This window comes from Maniola jurtina, chromosome 13 (assembly GCF_905333055.1).
Source record: "Maniola jurtina chromosome 13, ilManJurt1.1, whole genome shotgun sequence".
NCBI lineage: Eukaryota > Metazoa > Arthropoda > Insecta > Lepidoptera > Nymphalidae > Maniola > Maniola jurtina.
The window spans coordinates 6,452,208-6,471,046 of NC_060041.1; the positions used below are offsets into that span (position 1 = coordinate 6,452,208).

At 37.9% G+C, this 18,839-nt stretch overlaps 2 protein-coding genes across 4 annotated transcripts in view; one reads left to right on the forward strand and one right to left on the reverse strand.

The window, feature by feature from the left end:
• Positions 1–1,432: 1,432 nt before the first annotated feature.
• Positions 1,433–6,392, reverse strand: LOC123871453 (methyl-CpG-binding domain protein 4-like). Of its 3 annotated transcripts, none has more exons than XM_045915289.1 (2): positions 6,342–6,392; positions 1,433–2,366 (listed from the first exon to the last, which is right to left on the reverse strand). In XM_045915289.1, the coding sequence occupies exon 2, from the start codon at positions 2,359–2,361 to the stop codon at positions 1,642–1,644; it is 720 nt and encodes a 239-aa protein (XP_045771245.1). In that variant the 5' UTR covers positions 2,362–2,366; positions 6,342–6,392; the 3' UTR covers positions 1,433–1,641. The 3 variants fall into 3 exon arrangements, with proteins under 3 accessions (XP_045771245.1, XP_045771246.1, XP_045771244.1); XM_045915290.1 differs by lacking the exon at positions 6,342–6,392 and adding an exon at positions 5,216–5,236; XM_045915288.1 differs by lacking the exon at positions 6,342–6,392 and adding an exon at positions 4,662–4,810.
• A 33-nt stretch (positions 6,393–6,425) lies between these two features.
• Positions 6,426–18,839, forward strand: part of LOC123871443 (calcium release-activated calcium channel protein 1-like) — a 62,158-nt gene continuing 49,744 nt past the window's right edge. The window contains exon 1 of the mRNA XM_045915265.1: positions 6,426–6,760. The gene's annotated coding sequence lies outside the window, so the exon portion shown is untranslated. The remainder of the gene's footprint in view (positions 6,761–18,839) is intronic.

Consider the following 18,839-nt stretch of genomic DNA (forward strand, 5'->3'; position numbering starts at 1 on the left):
AAAAGTGGAACTCAATGAGTAGAGTATTTTTCATTTATTTTTTTGATATTTCAGCAACTTTCCAGTAACGTGATATCAGACGATATCAAGTGAATGGACGATTCATATTTTGTCTTATTCGGCATCATCACTTGAAATGAAATGTCTAAGTACAAAATTGTTGAATGAATTTACAGTAGACACGGGTAACATTGATGTAGTGTTGTAGGTTTTTAGGATGTCATGTGGATGTTATTAAAAAAAAACTTTTGCATAATACAATATTATGTTGTGTATTTTATAAAATTAGGTATTCCTTAAAGGTTACCAAGCAATTTGCAATAATAAAAAAAGATAAAAAGTCGTAGATATTTTATAACTCAAACTTTTGTACTGTGACAAAGGTAACATACAAATTCGGGTAACTTTGTGAATGGAACATCTTACATCACTCATGAATCATGATATTATTGTAAATGCGAAAGTGTGTTTGTTTGTTGGTTTTTTAACCCCCGACCCAAAACGAGGGGTGTTATAAGTTTGATGTGTGTATCTGTGTATCTGTCTGTGGCATCGTAGCTCCTAAACTAATGAACCGATTTTAATTTAGTTTTTTTTTTTTTGTTTGAAAGGTGGCTTGATCGAGAGTGTTCTTAGCTATATTTCAAGAAAATCGGTTCAGCCGTTTGAAAGTTTTCAGCTCTTTTCTAGTTACTGTATGTAACCTTGACTTGTCGGGGGTGTTATAAATTTTTAATTTACACTTGTTACTTTATTGGTTTGTTGATTTATTCCTTCGATCGTGTCGCAACGGAACAACGGATTGACGTGATATTTGTCATGGGTTTGTAAAAGATTTGGATTTGGACTTTTATATCCCGGAAAATCATAGAGGGATTTTAAAAACCCAAATCCACGCAGACCTATACGTTGTAATAATTTGTAAATGATGTATTCCTATGAATTTTGAAAAAAAATATTAGATAACTGCAAATTTTGCCTATATAATATTTTATTTAATTTGTATCCTTAAGAATTCCTTAATCATATTCATTGGAACTATCAAAGACTAAAAAATTTCAAACTAAAAAATTCTGCACAGTGATGAAATCACCTCATAAAAGTAATCCTATGATAGTAACGTAAGACCAATTTGCTATTCCCTTCGTAGCAGGAACTTCATAATGCACTGCACTCTAATGGTGATCGCACATTCTATATTATAGTCGCGCGCACGCATGTTTATATCCAATACGCAAAGAAACTTTCAGCTTTTATAAAATAATGAAGGTCTGGCACGTGCTGGCTCTCTCTCTTAAAGAAGTTTGACAACTGAAAATCCTTAATGATGACCTACCTACTCAGGTACCTATACCGGTAAAACAGTCTTTTATGGGTGGAAATACTTTATCATAGAATTATTTCAACAATAAGTAAGTAATACGTAGTCGTTAGACATGCAATAACTTTAAAATAATTAATTTATCTGATAACAATAATAGTTTTCCAATTTAACTATCACAATATTCTTGATGTATAATTTCTCGGTAAGTAACAAAAAACCCCCATTCAATACAATACATAGATTTGAAATACCTAACTAATTCTAACCATGATAATTTACACCGTAAGTATAGAAGAATGTTTTTTTATTTACTTATATCAAACATTTCGCAAAGTAATTCTATAATACTTCAGAACCGGATCTTCGATTACGTGTTCGCTGTCCGTCACGCCATTGTCTTTCATGAACTCGGTGTTTCCTCTCAGCCAGTCTAAATACAATTTTAGATACCTGTCCTCAGGGTCTACATCTGTATGTCCTAAGCAGAAAATCCTGTAAGCGTCTTCACCGTATTTACCAATACCGCATAGATCGCTCGCCCGCCGCCATTTAGCAGAAACAAACTGATAACTCAGTTTCCAAATCATTTGGCCTCGCTTCTTCAACCCCAGATTGTCAAAAACCCTTTCTAAATTCGTGGGCGTTTCACTCAATACGTGGTAAGGTGAAGGGTATTCTTCGAAGAAAGTTTTCATATAGGGTCTTGCTGCTTTACCTGAAGTTTTGGTTAGGAAAATAGTTGCTACTAACATCGCCCAGGGATTGTTAGAAAATTCTTCCTCGATGACGTAGTGTGGCGAATGAGGCATCAAACGTGGAGTCAGGTTATAAAATGGTGGGACTTGTATAGGTTCTGGTTCTTCAATTGTAAGCTGTGAAAAGCTCAGATCTGATTCAGATCCGATGGAAGCTTGACTCATATCCTGAGAACTTTCTAATGTTTTGAATGGTGACAGTGAAAGCCTGCTTGGACTTCTGGAGATGTTATTGTCTTCAGGGTCGAAAAATCTGCTTATACAGTCTGATTCTTGAGACATGATTCCTGGAAAGAAATAATTTGAATTTATTATTTGCTAGCGATTAATTACCAGCTGTAGGTACCTACTAGAACCTATTGGCTTGACATAGCGATGGCAAGAGACTTGACTGTATAACGCTCATTTCTTGGAGGATGGGCAGGTCATTAGTTTCGGATGCAACGTGTGCAGACACTTTAGCTGCATCCCACATTCAGGCGACCTTCCTCTATGGCGGGTGCAGCGGCAACCAGCGCCGAATGAGCCCAGAGGCGCAAATATGAGAATATCGATGGAAGCTCCTATTTTACAATTTGGCGTGGAGACTTGGGGGCTGTGGGGTCGGGGGACTGGAGCTCTTTTTGAGGATATTTCAAAAAGGGCTATCGAGTCGACCGGGGACCCAAGAGAGCAGTTACCTTGAACAAAGAATTAGTTAAACCTTCCAAGGTAGCAATGCTGCTGGCTTCTTGTGTATATACGTGTAGGTACCATGCCTCGCTTGCGCGGTGGTGACGATGAGGTTTTAACATAATCCATACTTCACATCACACTAATATTATAAAGGCGAAAGTTTGTATGAGTGTGTGTGTGTGTGTGTGTGTGTGTGTGTGTGTGTGTGTGTGTGTATGTTTGTTACTCCTTCACGCAAAAACAATATCCTGGATTAGCACATAGGCTACTTTTTATCCCGGAAAATCAAATAGTTCCCACGGGATTTCGAAAAACCTAAATCCACGCGGGCGAAGTCGCGGGCATCGGCTAGTAATATTATAAATGCGAAAGTGTGTCTGTGTGTCTGTCTGTCCGCTAGCTTTTCAGGGCCCAATAGTTAAACCAATTTATATGTTTGGTTCAGACTTCAGAGGTAGCTTGGTAGAAATGGACATAGGCAACTTTTTATCCCGGAAAATGAAAGAGTTCCCACGGGATTTTTAAAAACTCAAATCCACGCAGACGAAGTAGCATTGCGGGCATCAGCTGATATTTTTATAGTTACTGAATTTATTTTAGTTTTATTTAATAAAGAATTAGATACGTTTATTTTACTTCGGTCATATCCTGTTCTTAAAAAAAATATTGTCGATCGTTGAAAATATAGATACTTATTTGATTTCTTTGATATTAGGACTTGTGACCGGTTACGACGAAAGGGACGACGGGTTTTACAAACAGGCAGGTATAATTATATTAATGACGGGCATAGCTATCTAAAAACTTAAATATTCACGTATACATATTATAATATCATGCATTTCTTAGAGACATACCTACACGTACCTAATATTGGAATGGAAGATCAAGAGGTTTTATGATTTTTAAACATATTATTTCAATGTGTATTTTAGCATAGCACTCGGGTTCCCCGTTCCGCCTAGGCTACACTGTAACTCTGTTAATTACGTATGTACCTATGTGTTCAAAATACGTCTTGTATAACCTGCCATAGTACAAGTGGGGTTTTGCACAACGCTATTTATACATTTAGAATTATTAATTATCATGAAACTATCTGGTTGGATTTTTTACTGTGTAGTTAGGGCAACAAAACCACGATTTTAATTAATTTTAATATCTTAATACATAGGTATTGTTGGCTAGACGTCTAATCATCATCATCATCGTGATCAACCTACCGCTTACTAAAGATCGTTTCAACCATAGCGAAAAAATCGTAAGTCTATGGTTTCAACGAATAGTTCCTATGGCGTTATGTTGACAGATAGGGGACTATCTGTCTAAGTCATTGGCACCATTGAAAATCAAATGAAAATAAACAAAATCTGCGTCTTCTCATGCCAATGGTGCCAATGACTTAGACAGACAGGGGAGCCAACATAACGCTATAGGAACTATTCGTTGAAACGATCTATACTAGCACCTTTAATTCTTTCGTATATGTTTCGTATCGATAAAAAAGTCAAGTAAAATGAAAATAACCAAAAAATATTCGTAGAACAATGAATTATCATACGCTCAAAATATCACATTTATCTGTATAAGTAGGTACTATAGGTAAGAACTACGTGATGAAATAACTGCAGGCAGATGTGGCGTATAAAGTATGTCATGTTGACTGATTAAACAATTTTACGGCTGTAAAGAAAAACTATGTATGCCTAACTACCTACACACGACGGTATTGACTCACTCGTAAAATCATTGAATCCTCTATTTAGCAAAAAAAACTTGTTATTAGCAGTGGCGTGCACAAGGTTTAAAGCCAGGGTAACCATTAAAGTATGAACTTATTTTCTGGCAGTTCATAATGGAAAATAAATGTTAATTTAGTACAACTAGGGTAGGCAGTACTTTTATACCTCTATGAGCTGCACGCCACTGGTTATTAGCTGAGTCCGCAGCCAGCCCAAGAAAACTCGGCGCCCCAGGCGAATTATTGGACTGACACTCCTTGACACAACGCATCAAAATAGTTTAATTTTATGCAATCCTTTAATGTCTTATAAGGTTTTCAAATATAAAAAAAAGATTCCGACGAATTCAGAACCTCCTCCTTTTTTCGAAGACGGTTAACAAACACACGCCTAGGCGTTAGATACGCAAGCGAAGCGAGGGTGAAAATTTTCTTTAATTTTACATAAACTATACTTAGATACTCAGGGCAATGGATATAATAGATAGGTACTACCCTCGTCGGTCGATCGAGGCAAGCGGTTCCATTTGTTCGAGGTACGTCAGACAACAGATTTCAGTGATAGTGACCATGCTATTGAACAACGAAGGATTATAAATTAGATCCAAGAATTATCATGCAGCGGCGCAAGTTAAATCATCGCTTTTAGTGGATAGTAAATATTTATCTAGGTACCTACAAGTAAATAAGAAGTTCTAACGCTGCGGCTGTTTTTCTTACCACGAGATATGGCAATGTTTTCTGTGAAATGTCAATCACTTTCCAATCCGCCCACTTACTTGAAAAAGAAACTACGGAAACAGGTTCTGCATAATCAATATCTACAAACGAAGGTACCTTCAGTTCAGTATAATATTATCTAATAGATAATCTTGATACTAAACCGGGTTCGATACGTGAAAGTGCAAAAAACATACATGTCTATGGCAAAAAATTAATGTAAAGCAATCATCTAAATATATGTATAATGTATATTGTATATATTAGATAGATAGGTATACTTACTACGCGTTACATATATTTATAGGTAGGTAGGTAGATACCTACGAGTACCTAACGAATTTAGTTCAAAGACGTAAAGTACCTAGTTTTCTGGGACAAAAAGCAACCTATGTCCGTCTCCGGTACGTAAGCTAATTTCGTACCAAAATTCAAAGTCTGAAACTGAAAAGCTATGGCAGACAAAAGCACTATAAGTACAAACATAATATGTTTATACTTATAGTACATATTGTATATAGCCGTCAAAAGCCGTGAAAACTCAAGTAATAAATAGACAGACTTACCTATTTACATTTAGGTCCTACTTATATTATGTACTAGCGACCCGCCTAAAATATAGCCTATACGGATTCGGAAGAATCCCTCTAAGTAATGGTAAAAGAAATTTTGAAATCGGTCCAGTAGTTTTTGAGCTTATTCAATACAAACATACAAAAATACAAAGGTTTCCTCTTTATAATATTAGTATAGAAGATCCACCATTGTAACCTACTGAAAGTTGAAACCCGTAACCCTCTTGGAATTTATGTTTACCGGAAAAATAGATTATAGAATAGAATATATTATTATTCAAATACCCTTTTACAAGTAAGTGCTTTTGAATCGGCAAAATAATTTACCACTGGTCTAGAATGCCGTTACTACCGAGAATGCCGCGGCCGGTTACTGCAAGAAACTCGGCGGTTGCTCGTTTCAAATGTTCAATTTATAATAATACTAGATGATGCCCGCGACTTCATCCGCGTCCAGAGATTTTAGCCTTTAGAAAAATATTTTCAATATTTTCCCAACCAAGGTAATCGAACTTTGGACGTTTTGCTTGCGAAGCGATTACTCGCCACACACCTCGCATGTCGTCGTTTCTAAGGAAACTATTTCTTTTGACGAGAGCGTCTTGTTTTAACTTCGTTATTGCGTTGAGCCGCCTTGCTAAGGCAGCACGCGTTCAGGTTCGCACGTCCGTCACCTCAAATCCGGAAAATAAACGCGTTTGATAGCGAGCGCCCGTCGAGTTTCAAGCGAATGTTTACAAAAAAAGAAATTCGAAATCGAGTGTCGTGTTTTCGTCCGATACGGTATTGTTTTAACGCGTATGTACACTGATACAGTACGACATTAGTGAGCCAGGTCACTGAAAGCTAAGGTGTACTAGCAAAGACATATCTAAGTATATTCCAGTGTACCTACTAGTGTTACTGTTAGCTGGACTTGGCCATTAATGAATCAGGGACGCATCCTAATCGGTCCGTCGACGTAATTAAGGTAAGATTGATTCCGTTACCGTTACCATAATCAATGCAACATTATTTTATTCAAAAGTAACTGGTTTGCGGTTGACCACGATTGTATCTGTGATAAATGATAATGCAGTGTGATAGATTGTGTCGATTTATAAGATAAGTACCTACCATAGCCTTTGAAAATATTAGGGTAAAGCTCTCAGGCATCAGGTTTCCTCAAGTTGTTTTCCTTTTCCGTTAAAGTAAGGGATATTTAATTGCTTTAAATAATGATATTTTCAAAGGTGTGTGAAGTCTGCCAATCCGCACTTGGTCAGCGTGGTAGACTGTGGCCTAAGCCCTTCTCATTATGAGAGGAGAGCCGTACTCAGTAGTGGGTCGGTGATGGTAGATAATGACGGTACCTAAGGATGATACCATACCGTATTGGTACCATACATGGGACGTGGTTTACCTTCAGGTAAATGGTCGTTTTTATGTGATGACAAGGTAAGCCATAGACTGTGAGATCGCCGTATCTAGTTATCTACACGGCGTTTATAGATTCTATAGGAACCAGATACAATAAATTCCTGGCTTCGTTTCGAGGCAATCGGAGGCTTCGGCCATGGCTAGTTAACACCCTACTGCCAAAGCCGTGCCGCCAAGCGATTTAGCGTTACCAAACCAAACCAAAGGGGTATGTACGGGTTTTATAAAAACTGCCATGCCCCTTTCAGGTTAGCCCGCTTCCAAATTAGACTGCATCATCACTTACCACCAGGTGAGATTGCAGTTAAGGGCTAACTTGCATCTGAATAAAAAAAAAAAAAATTGAATTATTATGTAGATAGGTAGGCACTAGGTACTAATGTATAGGTAAATTCACAAAATACTTCTACTCGTGTATACAAAACCACCAACTACGCCAGAAAGGTCGTAAAATTCAGTCTGCCAAATACCTGCATCTGTAATGGTATTAATTTTTTTCAAGTGCATAAATATTGCTGCTACTGCATTTCAAGTCGACTGTACGTACAGCAATAAGCAATCTCGTATAATTTAATCAATTATAATCAGTATGAGTGATAATTCTCTTGCGTGGTTGTTAACCAAGGCCAAGGTGTGAATTGTTTGTTGAACTTGGCTTTGACTTGCTGCTTCTGGTATGAAACTTCTAAATCGTTTTACTAAACTATTTTATAAGAAGGTACACACCACTCGTCAGTAAGATGAGTTCTACTTTTTATGGTTTTATACAATCTTACCTAGTCCGCGTTCTGTAAGAAAAAGAAATTTTTGTTGTTCGTCAAATGATTTGTCAGCCATAGTGAGTTAGTGAAGATAGATACACTGAGCAATACGCACGGAATAGTCCGTATATCGCACAATGGGTGCAAACCGTAAGAGGCGCTAAAGGCATACGCTAATATTCGAGTCATCGCAATGATGCCTATGTCTAAAATAAATTATTTACTAGGAGTCATTAAATAGAGGGACTTCCAAAATTCGTAAAATCCATGTCCGATGTTAGTTTTAAGTTTGCTAACTATTTTAAATTATCGATTTAACTAAAAAAGTATGTCCAATTATGGCAAATGTCTATGACGTCACATCTGTGAATTTCATACAAGCTCCCTTACTAGCCAGCGTTTTGACGTTTGATAAAAAGTCACTGATTTGACTAGTAGTCATCATCCCTATTAGAACTGAGTGGTCAAATCATCTTGGACAATAACTCGTTGCACTACATTCTCGCGATAATACTTTCACGATGTACCTACCCATGTGGTCACGCCATAACGCCGCACGTGTCGAACTCGAACGTGCACAGAATATCAGAAACCGCTTGCTTTCCATCAGGCATACTCATTGTCAAGCCATTTTGCCAAAAAAGCAGGCAACAAAATGCGAATGACTTCCGCGGCACGCGTCAGTAGCGTACGCCAAAGAATAAGAAATGAGGATGCGTCAACAGCAGGTACATTTATTGGCGCGGTCCTCAATTTAGTTCGATGCGGTCGACTCTAACCTTGAGATCTATAGAGTGCACTTTGACTTTGCTCAGACTTAAGACACTGTTAAAACGAGACAGCGTTATACCGCTAGCATAAATCTGTCTCGTTTTAACTTAAACTTAAGTCTAAGCAAAGTCAGTGCGCTCTTTAGATTTCAACCTAGGTGACTCTATAATCTACGGAACTGATAAAGTAAAAATTGCGTGGTAAAATAATAATAATTGGCGCGTTCGCGTTGGCGATTAGCTATAAAGTTCTAAACACTTGCTGATCGAGACTCGAGATATGTTTTTTTTTTAATTTAAAGACTAGCGCTTGGCTGCAATCAGATCTGCTGGCAAGTGATGATGCAGCCTAATGAGCACGCTTGCCTAGAAGATGCCTATTCACTCTTGAATTGAAAGTACCTACCATATTAAAATTGCAGGGGAAAACTTTTACTGGAAGGGTGTTCCATATCCTAGCGGTTCGAATTAGAAATGAGGAGCTAAAACGCTTCGTTCGTGTCGGGGATTTCAACTACGTACGGGTGCAGACCTTGACGATGCCTTGCGATTCGTTAGCAAAAAGGTAGAGGAGCAACCAGGTCAAAAAGTTCTTGCGCACACTCTCCAAAATATACCCTGTAGAAGTTAGAACACCGATAGACAGGCAACTTTGCGCCGATGCATGTTCCAAACTCACAAGTGTAAATTAAAAATTTATAACACCCCCGACAAGTGAAGGTTACAGTAACTAGAAAAGAGCTGATAACTTTCAAACGGCTGAACCGATTTTCTTGGATTATAGCTAAGAACACTCTCGATCAAGCCACCTTTCAAACAAAAAAAAAAACGAAATTAAAATCGGTTCATCAGTTTAGGAGCTACGATGCCACAGACAGATACACAGATACACAAGTCAAACTTATAACACCCCTCTTTTTGGGTCGGGGGTTAAAAATGAAGTTAGAATTAACCAGTGCTTCGTCATCAATGGGTCGTCTAGCGCGACGGTAATTAAGCTTTACTCTGATACTCGTTCTTAGTTGTCGCTCGCTGTTTTAGCTTTTGCCCGAAACTTCGTGTGTGTAGGTACGCAACGCACGAAGGCAACATTCCTACATTACTTAAAAATCATGATTTTTAAGTAATTTAGGAATGCAGTTTTCCTTAATAAAAAGTAGCCTATCTAGATCAATCACTCTTTGCATTTAGTCCCTTGTATATCTATTAAAATCCTATCAAAAGCTTTTACAACCGTTGCGAAGAACCCAGACACTCAAACACAAAAATTAAAAACAAAAATTGTAAAGTGCAAGTCGGACTCGCACACAAAGGGTTCCAACCAATGCACACTTGTTGTAAAATGTAATAGAATATCGTGTATTTTTTGGCAATTTAGCACCCTTTGGCCTTCGGGTAACCTACCCTAAAAATGAGGTTAACTTTTGATAATGTACAATAGGTTACAGACATAAAGAGTTAAATAGACAGATTATTGCGAAATGACAGACGGACACCTTAATTTTATAAAATCAAACTTTTCTCAAAACAACATAGAGATAAAAACTAGGAGATGTGAACATAACAGATTATTCTTGATTGTGAATGAGTCGTAATTATTTACGTCATGTGGGTTTGCTTACGTCTTTAAATTCAAAAAAAAATAGGGGCCACACGCAAATTAGACTGACGAACCAGAATTCCCAATCCCAATAACGATATATTAGCTGTATGAGTCTACGTTTCTAATAAGTATATTTCTTGTTTCTATACGCATGCTAATTTTATAAACAAGTCTATCTAAAACGTATAAGAATTCGTTTTATAAGTAGCTAGGTAATTCCCAAATAACAATATAAGAGGATGTTTATACAGACTCTGTTTTTATATATATTTAGTATATTACTTCTTTTTAATTTATTAATCTCTTTTATTGAATTAATAACCTATATTATGTATTTTTTTATTTTATTTATATTGTATATGAAGGTATATGGTATATGAAAACATTTACCGATTGGTTTTCAATAAAAAAGGTAGGTGCCTAAGTATTAATTAGTATCGTAGGTAGTTAAATATAGGGTATATTTACGAGATTTTAATAAGGGTTCATACTTCATAGCTTGACCCAGTCAATTGGCCTAGTTTATCTTTCTAACAAAAGATGATACTTAATTAAGTTAATTACTTATTACTTATTATCAATAGTGTGCACCCATTACCCTTTTTACGCGCTTCTCCATACCTACAATCCAATTACGCATATTATTCTATTAGGTACCTCTTATTCTAGACCTAAAACTAAGCCAGATATCGATTTATCTCCCCATTATCTATACCTTTAAATACCTATAGTAAAATCATATTATTTTATTTATTAACTGTAATTTAAACAAAACTTTGAAGCAATTTCGCGCGTAAATACCTAAGCCATGTAAGTAACTGCAAAATGTTAAATGTCTTCTGTTTATCAAAATTTTAAAATGTTAATTATTTTGTAAAAAAAAAAAAACAACTTAAGACCAAACGTGAATTCGCGATTTTCACAAATCACGCAACTCGCTCTTGAGTATGTAAATGCTGGTTGCAAAAGCTTGCTCTCACGCTCGAGTTGTAGACTAGCGACCATGGAGCGCACTCTTAATAACAGTGTTTACCAAACCAATGATTTACGTTTTGCCTATACCTACATCAATGAGCGTCAGGTGGCATGGCAGCGTGGAGCCCTTGAGAAAACCTAACACGAAATAAATCCAGTCTCTAAGCGACCAGCAATTAGATACTGTAATTGAATCCATTATTAGACGTTTTCCACACTTGTTACCGATTGGGGCCAATGCGTGATGTATCTACATACTTACAATCTACATGCATGTAACATTATGCGACTAAAAGATGCTAATCTCCAAGCCAACTATGTTAATTGCTTGTCATTGTCATACATGTAAGTATTAGGTACGCGAGTTCATCTGCTTATTACACGCGACATAAATATGTGCATTAGCCCTTAGGGTCTATACCTACACACGGACTGCAAGTTCGCAATGCATTTGGACTGCAAAATATAATTGCAGTTGCAGTTGACACAATTGCATCAGAATTCGCAACTGCCCACGGACTGCGCAGCCTGCGAGCAGTTCACGGCGACTGCCCGTACTGGAACTGCATGCCAACTGCACGCGGATGGCGGCGGACTGGGCAGTCGGTGGGCAGTTGCGATGCAGTTTCAACTGCAATAACACTACACCCCAACTGCAATTTTACAATCGGCTTGCAATCCAAATGCAGTCTATCTATAGAGGCAAGGAGACACTTAGCGGCGAGATGCTGTTAAAGCTTTAGGAATAAAACTTCAAGATGTCGAAACTATAATAAGAACCAAATGATTGGACGTAAGTAATTAAGTAGGTAGTTAAATACAAGAAAACAATTGGTTGGTACCTATACCTACTTAGAATGTTTTTTAACCCCCGACCCAAAAAGAGGGGTGTTATAAGTTTGACGTGTGTATCTGTGTATCTGTGTGTCTGTGTATCTGTGTATCTGTGTATCTGTGTATCTGTGTATCTGTCTGTGGCATCGTAGCGCCTAAACGAATGAACCGATTTTAATTTACTTTTTTTTGTTTGAAAGGTGGCTTGATCGAGAGTGTTCTTAGCCATAATCCAATGAAATTGGTTCAGCCGTTTAAAAGTTATCAGCTATTTTCTAGTTTTCTTGTAGAAAAGAAGGTTAGATAACCCTTAGGTTCATAATATTCAAGTGTCAATTGACAAATGTCCAGCTGTCAAGATGGACGTTGCCTAGATATACATAATTATTTATTTGAAAATGATTTGTCGGGGGTGTTGAAAATTTTTAATTTACACTTGTACATAGTTCAATCATGACAAGTAAAGACTTAATTAATTAGGAAATGAGATAAAATAACTAATAGACTAAATTGTTTGGTTAGAATCCGATAGTGTACCTACCTAATACCTACCTATAACTATAGCAGTTTTGTTTACTTTGAGTAGAAACGCCTATTATGGGCCTAGCGAGTTTTGGAAGATCATATTTATGTAAACTATAAACAAATAAATACAATAACTTTGATATTTAAATTTGAATATGCGTGTTTTTGGATATTTATTACTTAATTTAAATAATTCGTCATGAAATTTAAACACGATCAGTACCTATAGGAAAAAATTTCTTCGGTAGAAAAGATTCCGAAAATTGCACCAATCTTTTTAGTTTCAATCGGAAAAGGTAGACGTATCTAACCATTAGTGAAAAAAAATTTCATACAAAATTTTACAGGAGAGATGATGAATGAGTCAGTCAGTGAATCATCACAAGCAGCAAAGCACTCGTAAGTCGTATGTATAATATCTGACTGACTAACTGATTTATCAACGCACAACTCAAACTACTGGACGGGTCAGGCTGAAAATTCGCATGCAGATAGCTTTTATGACGTAGACATCAGCTGTTAAGCAAGGATTTTTGAAAATTCAATCCCTTAGGGGGTAAAATAGGGGTTTGGACTATGTATGGTCCACTACGTCGAGGTCCCAAGCTAGTCAAATAGGTACAAAATCTTTGGTGTATAAATATTGTGCCTCTTGTATCTAGCTGCCTTACTTCCCCTACCTACCTAAGTAATGTTACCTTGTGTGAGATAATTGGTCCTCCATAATTTGCGCTTCCGTGCCTACCTACTGCATAAGGTTGCTCTTCATGGTATAGTCTACTAAATATGTCTCTTTGTTTGTGCTCTTATAACGGGCTTTAACTACTGAACCGATAGAGACTCGATAGAGATCGAAAAAAGTGAGACTTTACTGCTCCAACTTGCAATCTCGATATAAGTTATTTTTTTTAATCCGTTTAAACCTTTGCTTACAGAAATTACACTAATATTATAAATGCGAAAGTGTGTCTGTCTGTCTGCTACCTTTTCACAGCCTAACAGTTTAACCGACTTTGATGAAAGGTACAGAGCTGGCTTACATCCCGGGGAAAGACAGGGTAATTTTTATCCCGAAAAATCAAAGAATTCCCGCGGGATTCTTAAAGGCCCACCCGTTTAACCGATTTATATGAAAGGTACAGAAGTAACTTGCATCCCGGATACTGACATACTTAGACAACTTTTTATCCCAGAAAATCAGAGGTACTAGGTAGGTACGGGATTTTTAATAAAACTTAAATCCACGCGGACGAAGTCGCCGGGCATCTTCTAGTATCATAATATATCTAACACCCGCTAAGGATCCCGTAAAGGATTAGCGCGGGGTCTGTGCGGGTGTGCGGGGCGTCCTCACTTCGATTGCCATCTCGACCTGTCGCGTACTATAAGTACATTAAATATATGGTCTACCTACCTATAACAAACTTCCTTGTCTAGAGCCTCACTTGAAAGAAACATAGGTACTAAGTAGCAACAAAAAACGCAGCGATTGTACCGATTGTTGTTTCTTGTAAAGTGATGAGTATAAGTAATATTTAGGTGTTTCTTGTGAACTCTGTGTAGCAAAAACTTGTATCAAAACGTATTAAAAAAATAAGAATCACATCCTGGTTTCATTTAAATACTCTGTGGCGATGTAATAAATGCGAATATCTGTAGATACGGAAATATCACTACCCATATTATAAATGCGAAAGTGTGTTTGTTTGTTGGTTTATTGGTTTGTCCTTCAATCACGCCACAACGAAGCAACTGAAGAATGCCATAAGCCTACCTACTTTGTCGTAATAGGTTACGAATTGCGAAAAAGCATTTTAAAGTATTTCGCAGGCAGACCCGTCTCTTGCACCTATAAGATATCTCTAGTAAGTAGCTCACAGATGCTCAAATCACAAATGACTATAGTAGTTATTAGATACATACTTACATAGTCAAAGGGGAAATCTGTCACAGATACAAAACCAGAACAGAAAACGTTCTAGGTCGAAGAAGAATACAACACGGTATTTTTCTATACTCAGACTCATTTTCAATTTTCATACATTACAATAGCAAAATTCGTAACGCATTTCAAAATAGCAAGCACAACAAATCTCTAGGTATTGTTTACTTACACGAGTAGGTGCATGATTGAAAAATGAATTATTTAATCTAATGTTAGGTGCTCAGTTGAATAGGTGGCTAGGATCTACGTATTTAAAACGTAATTTTAAAATTTAAATCAGTCCCAACATCAAAAAATTTTATGGGACTTCGTCTGTGTTGGTGTTAGCTGGCGGGCGTGCTCTACCTTTTTGGAGTGTTTTTTTTTTGTTAAAACTGACTGGAAAGCGCTCTAAGGGGGTGCCGTGCGTAAATGTCGGCGAGCGCCGGCACAGACGGGGTCCATATTTGTAGTTTAACTAACTTGTTACAAATAACTACAAACTTGACATTGGCTAATCTTTGTAAAGCCAGACGAGAAAGAAAAAAAAATTTTTTTTATTTATAATCCCTAGGTCGGTAGGCACCTACTATAAAGTCAGGTCGCGTGACGCTTTTGTCAGGTTGTGCTCTTAGATGGCTATCTTTCCGACAAGTTAATTCTTGTCAACCCATACCCTAGGCCTTCCTTGACACATTTAAAACGCCACTTTGGTGTCATCGTGCAACTTGATTAAAATGAGATCTAAGTTTTGCCTGGCGCTTGCCACATTTTCTGCTTATATCTTCGGATAGTACCAGTTGCATCTACAATCTATACATTATGCATTAATCAAAGCCTCAATGGAGGTAAACTGTTTCACACACCTCATCCTGTTTATATTTTTCGTTATCTCTCTTCAGGATTCAGAATTAAAAGCGTTAATGACCTCTACATAGATCATACTCTGCCTGGCTTCCATTCTACCTCTTCCTAGCAAAACTACCGAATTCTTGCAAAGCCATGACAGCCAGGTCGTTAAGACCTCCCCCTCCTAATCGGGAGGTCGAGGATTCTATCACGGGCATGCATCTCTAACTTTCGGAGTTATGTGCGTTTTAAGCAATTAAATAGCACTTGCTTAAACAATGAAAGAAAACATCGTGTGGAAACCTGCATGCTTGAGTTTTGTAGTGAGGATGAATCGTGCAATTCCAATTCTCTAAAGAATATGACTCTTTCCATCAGCTTTCCGTAATAGTCAAGCAACTAAACTGACCTGCATACAGTTTAAGAGCTGACGTTTTGAACAACACTAATCAGACTGCATTTTTCCAGGTTAAAACTAAGCTTTTCGATTCATAGATTCATAATGAGGCCTTGAGATTTTCGGCATTTATTTTATGCTTGTATCTTGTTCGTCTGCTGTAAAGCTTTTGACTAGATACCCAGACCATGGGAATGTCTATCTTGTTCCTCGCAGGGCCCTTTTCAATGAATTTATTTTGATCTGGTTACAAACTTCCCAGACTGATTTTGTTTCTCTTGTTTCTCTACGAATATTTCTTGTCGGTTTTTCGTTTCTTTTTTACTGTACAGACCTATTTAATTCCTAGTTTGGTGTATTGCTTAGGATTTACTTTAGGCAATGACCTACATTGCTTTCGTTTTATTTGCCAGACATTGCTCTGTTGCAAGCTTTTGTAGTCTCTAACTTTATGTAGTGGTTAAGAAATCTATGTTCCGAAAAATTGCGAGTGCGGCGCTTTTATCGCATTTTGGATCGGGTGCGACGCCGGCCGCTACTGCGCCGTTGGAGAATATTTTGTTACTCGGCGTGCACCTCTAGTCCACAGTAATATCTTCAAGCTTGATGTATTCAAATAAGCATAGTTACTAACAAAGAGTAAAAAGGTAAATAGTAGGTATGCTCTAGTCATTCTTAGAAATAGGTAAGTCGATACTCGATCCTACAATCTAGTACTACGAATTGATTTATTTCAACTTTCAATTGTCCACGGTATAATAGGTAGGTAGCCTATCATAATAATGTTTGCATGGAATCTACTGAAGTCATGTGACGAGTTATTATAAATCTTATGTAATTCGTCCTAAGTTCTTGAAGTAAAAAATAATAACAATTATATAATTACATAATTATGCGTTGACTAATGAGTCGTGCATGTTCGATCAGTGATGGAAATATCAACTCTTCTACAATCATAACTGCAAAGTTGTGTTTTCATTATAGTGTTAACCTTTATTATGACATCATGCTACCGACTTCGTACGTGTTAATGAGTGGTATAAAGAATGGTCTAATCAAAGCCAATGTTTTAATTATTATGACAATATTTCTAGATTAATTAAGTAGGTATTTATATACCTAGCACATGGGGCGAAAAGTATCAAGGTCATCACTCATCGATGTATTACAAGGTACCTAGTTACAAGGTGCCTAGTTAGGTACTTTACTAAATTAAACACAAAAATTGCAGATAGCATTTTCTTACCCATTTTTAAATTTAGTATATTTAATTTAATTTAATATGGTGTTGTGTCTAGTTGGAAGTTGCAAGCACCATCTCTACAATAATTTAAAAATCTTATTTAGGTACTTAGAGGACGCCCCGGCTTACCTTTTTAACCGACTTCGAAAACAGGAGGAGGTTCTTAATTCGTCGGATTCTTTTTTTTAATGTATGTTACCCGATTAGTCTAAGACGCCTGGGCCGATTTGGAATTTTTTTTTTGTTTGAAAGGGTTTTATATATACATTGCAGGTGGTCCCATATAAATTTTCATGGACAAATTGTTCTGGACACTCGTATATCGAACACTGACAATATGTCTGGCATCAGCACCACTCAGCACTTTACGCAATGAATGTGCTAGGTATATTACAAATAGGCAGGTACATATACTACATATCAACTTTCTTAGTGAAATGATAATAAAACCTGTTTTGAATTAGACTTGCTCTGAGAAGTTTAGGTACTTATCAATTTTTTTATAGTCTGCGCCAATTTCATAGTCGTCCGTGAACTTAACCGCAAGACGCGTCGCAGTAGCATTTTTTAGGCGTCCGCGTCTGTGAGAGGAGCATACCAGCCCGCGCGCCACACCGCACCCCGCGTTCGCCATATGCAATACCCCCCGTCCACACACTGCTCTACTCGCGCAATTAATCGCGACGCCGCTGCACTAGGTCGCTTGCCTATTTGCCTTTGCAACGCGATAGACGTCGAATCTGTGCGCACACTTACCGACAAAATAGGGAGCGATGGACATGAACGAGGACCATGCGAGTAACGCGTCCACACTACGTCTCTGTCTTCGTTCCTCGCTCCTTCCCATGCCACACGGGCAGTCTGTGGACGGGGTAATAGTGTGGTGTGTACTATATCCGTTCCGTACACAGTAAATACACGAGCGCGCGGAACAATACCTGCGCGAGCTAGCACTTGCATCGTAGGCACATCGTAGGTCAGACGAGACTAACGAAATCGAACCTACTAGATATCTACTTTTCCAGACGTGTCGGTCTCGGGATAAACATGGACAAAACAAAGATAATGCTCAATCAGCACGTTGTCCCGACACCGGTTAGCGTCGAAAATGTTGGCATCGAAATTGTTTCACAATACAACTACCTTGGCCAAATAATTCAATTAGGCAGAAGCAATTTCGACGAGGAAGCCAACAGAAGAATTCGGCTAGGTTGGGCAGCTTTTGGGAAATTAAGTCAAGTCTTCTCATCGTCAATGCCTCAATGCCTGAAAACAAAAGTCTTTAACCAGTGTGTCCTTCCCGTCCTCACCTATGGTGCTGAAACGTGGACACTGACAAACGGCCTTGTCCACAAATTCAAAGTTGCTCAGCGAGCTATGGAGAGGGCTATGTTAGGAGTTTCCTTGAGGGATAAGATCCGAAATGAGGAGATCCGCAGGAGAACCAAGGTCACTGACATAGCCCAAACTATTAGCAAGCTGAAGTGGCAGTGGGCAGGCCATGCTTGTCGTAGAGGCGATGGCCGTTGGAGCCGGAAAGTCCTTGAGTGGAGACCGCGTTTAAGCAAACGTAGTGTGGGACGCCCTCCAGCACGATGGACCGATGATATTAAGCGGCTGGCGGGAAATGGCTGGATGAGGAAGGCTGAGGACCGGGTGTGGTGGCGCTCTTTAGGGAAGGCCTATGTCCAGCAGTGGACGTCCACAGGCTGATGATGATGATGATGATGAGATATCTACTTTATATAA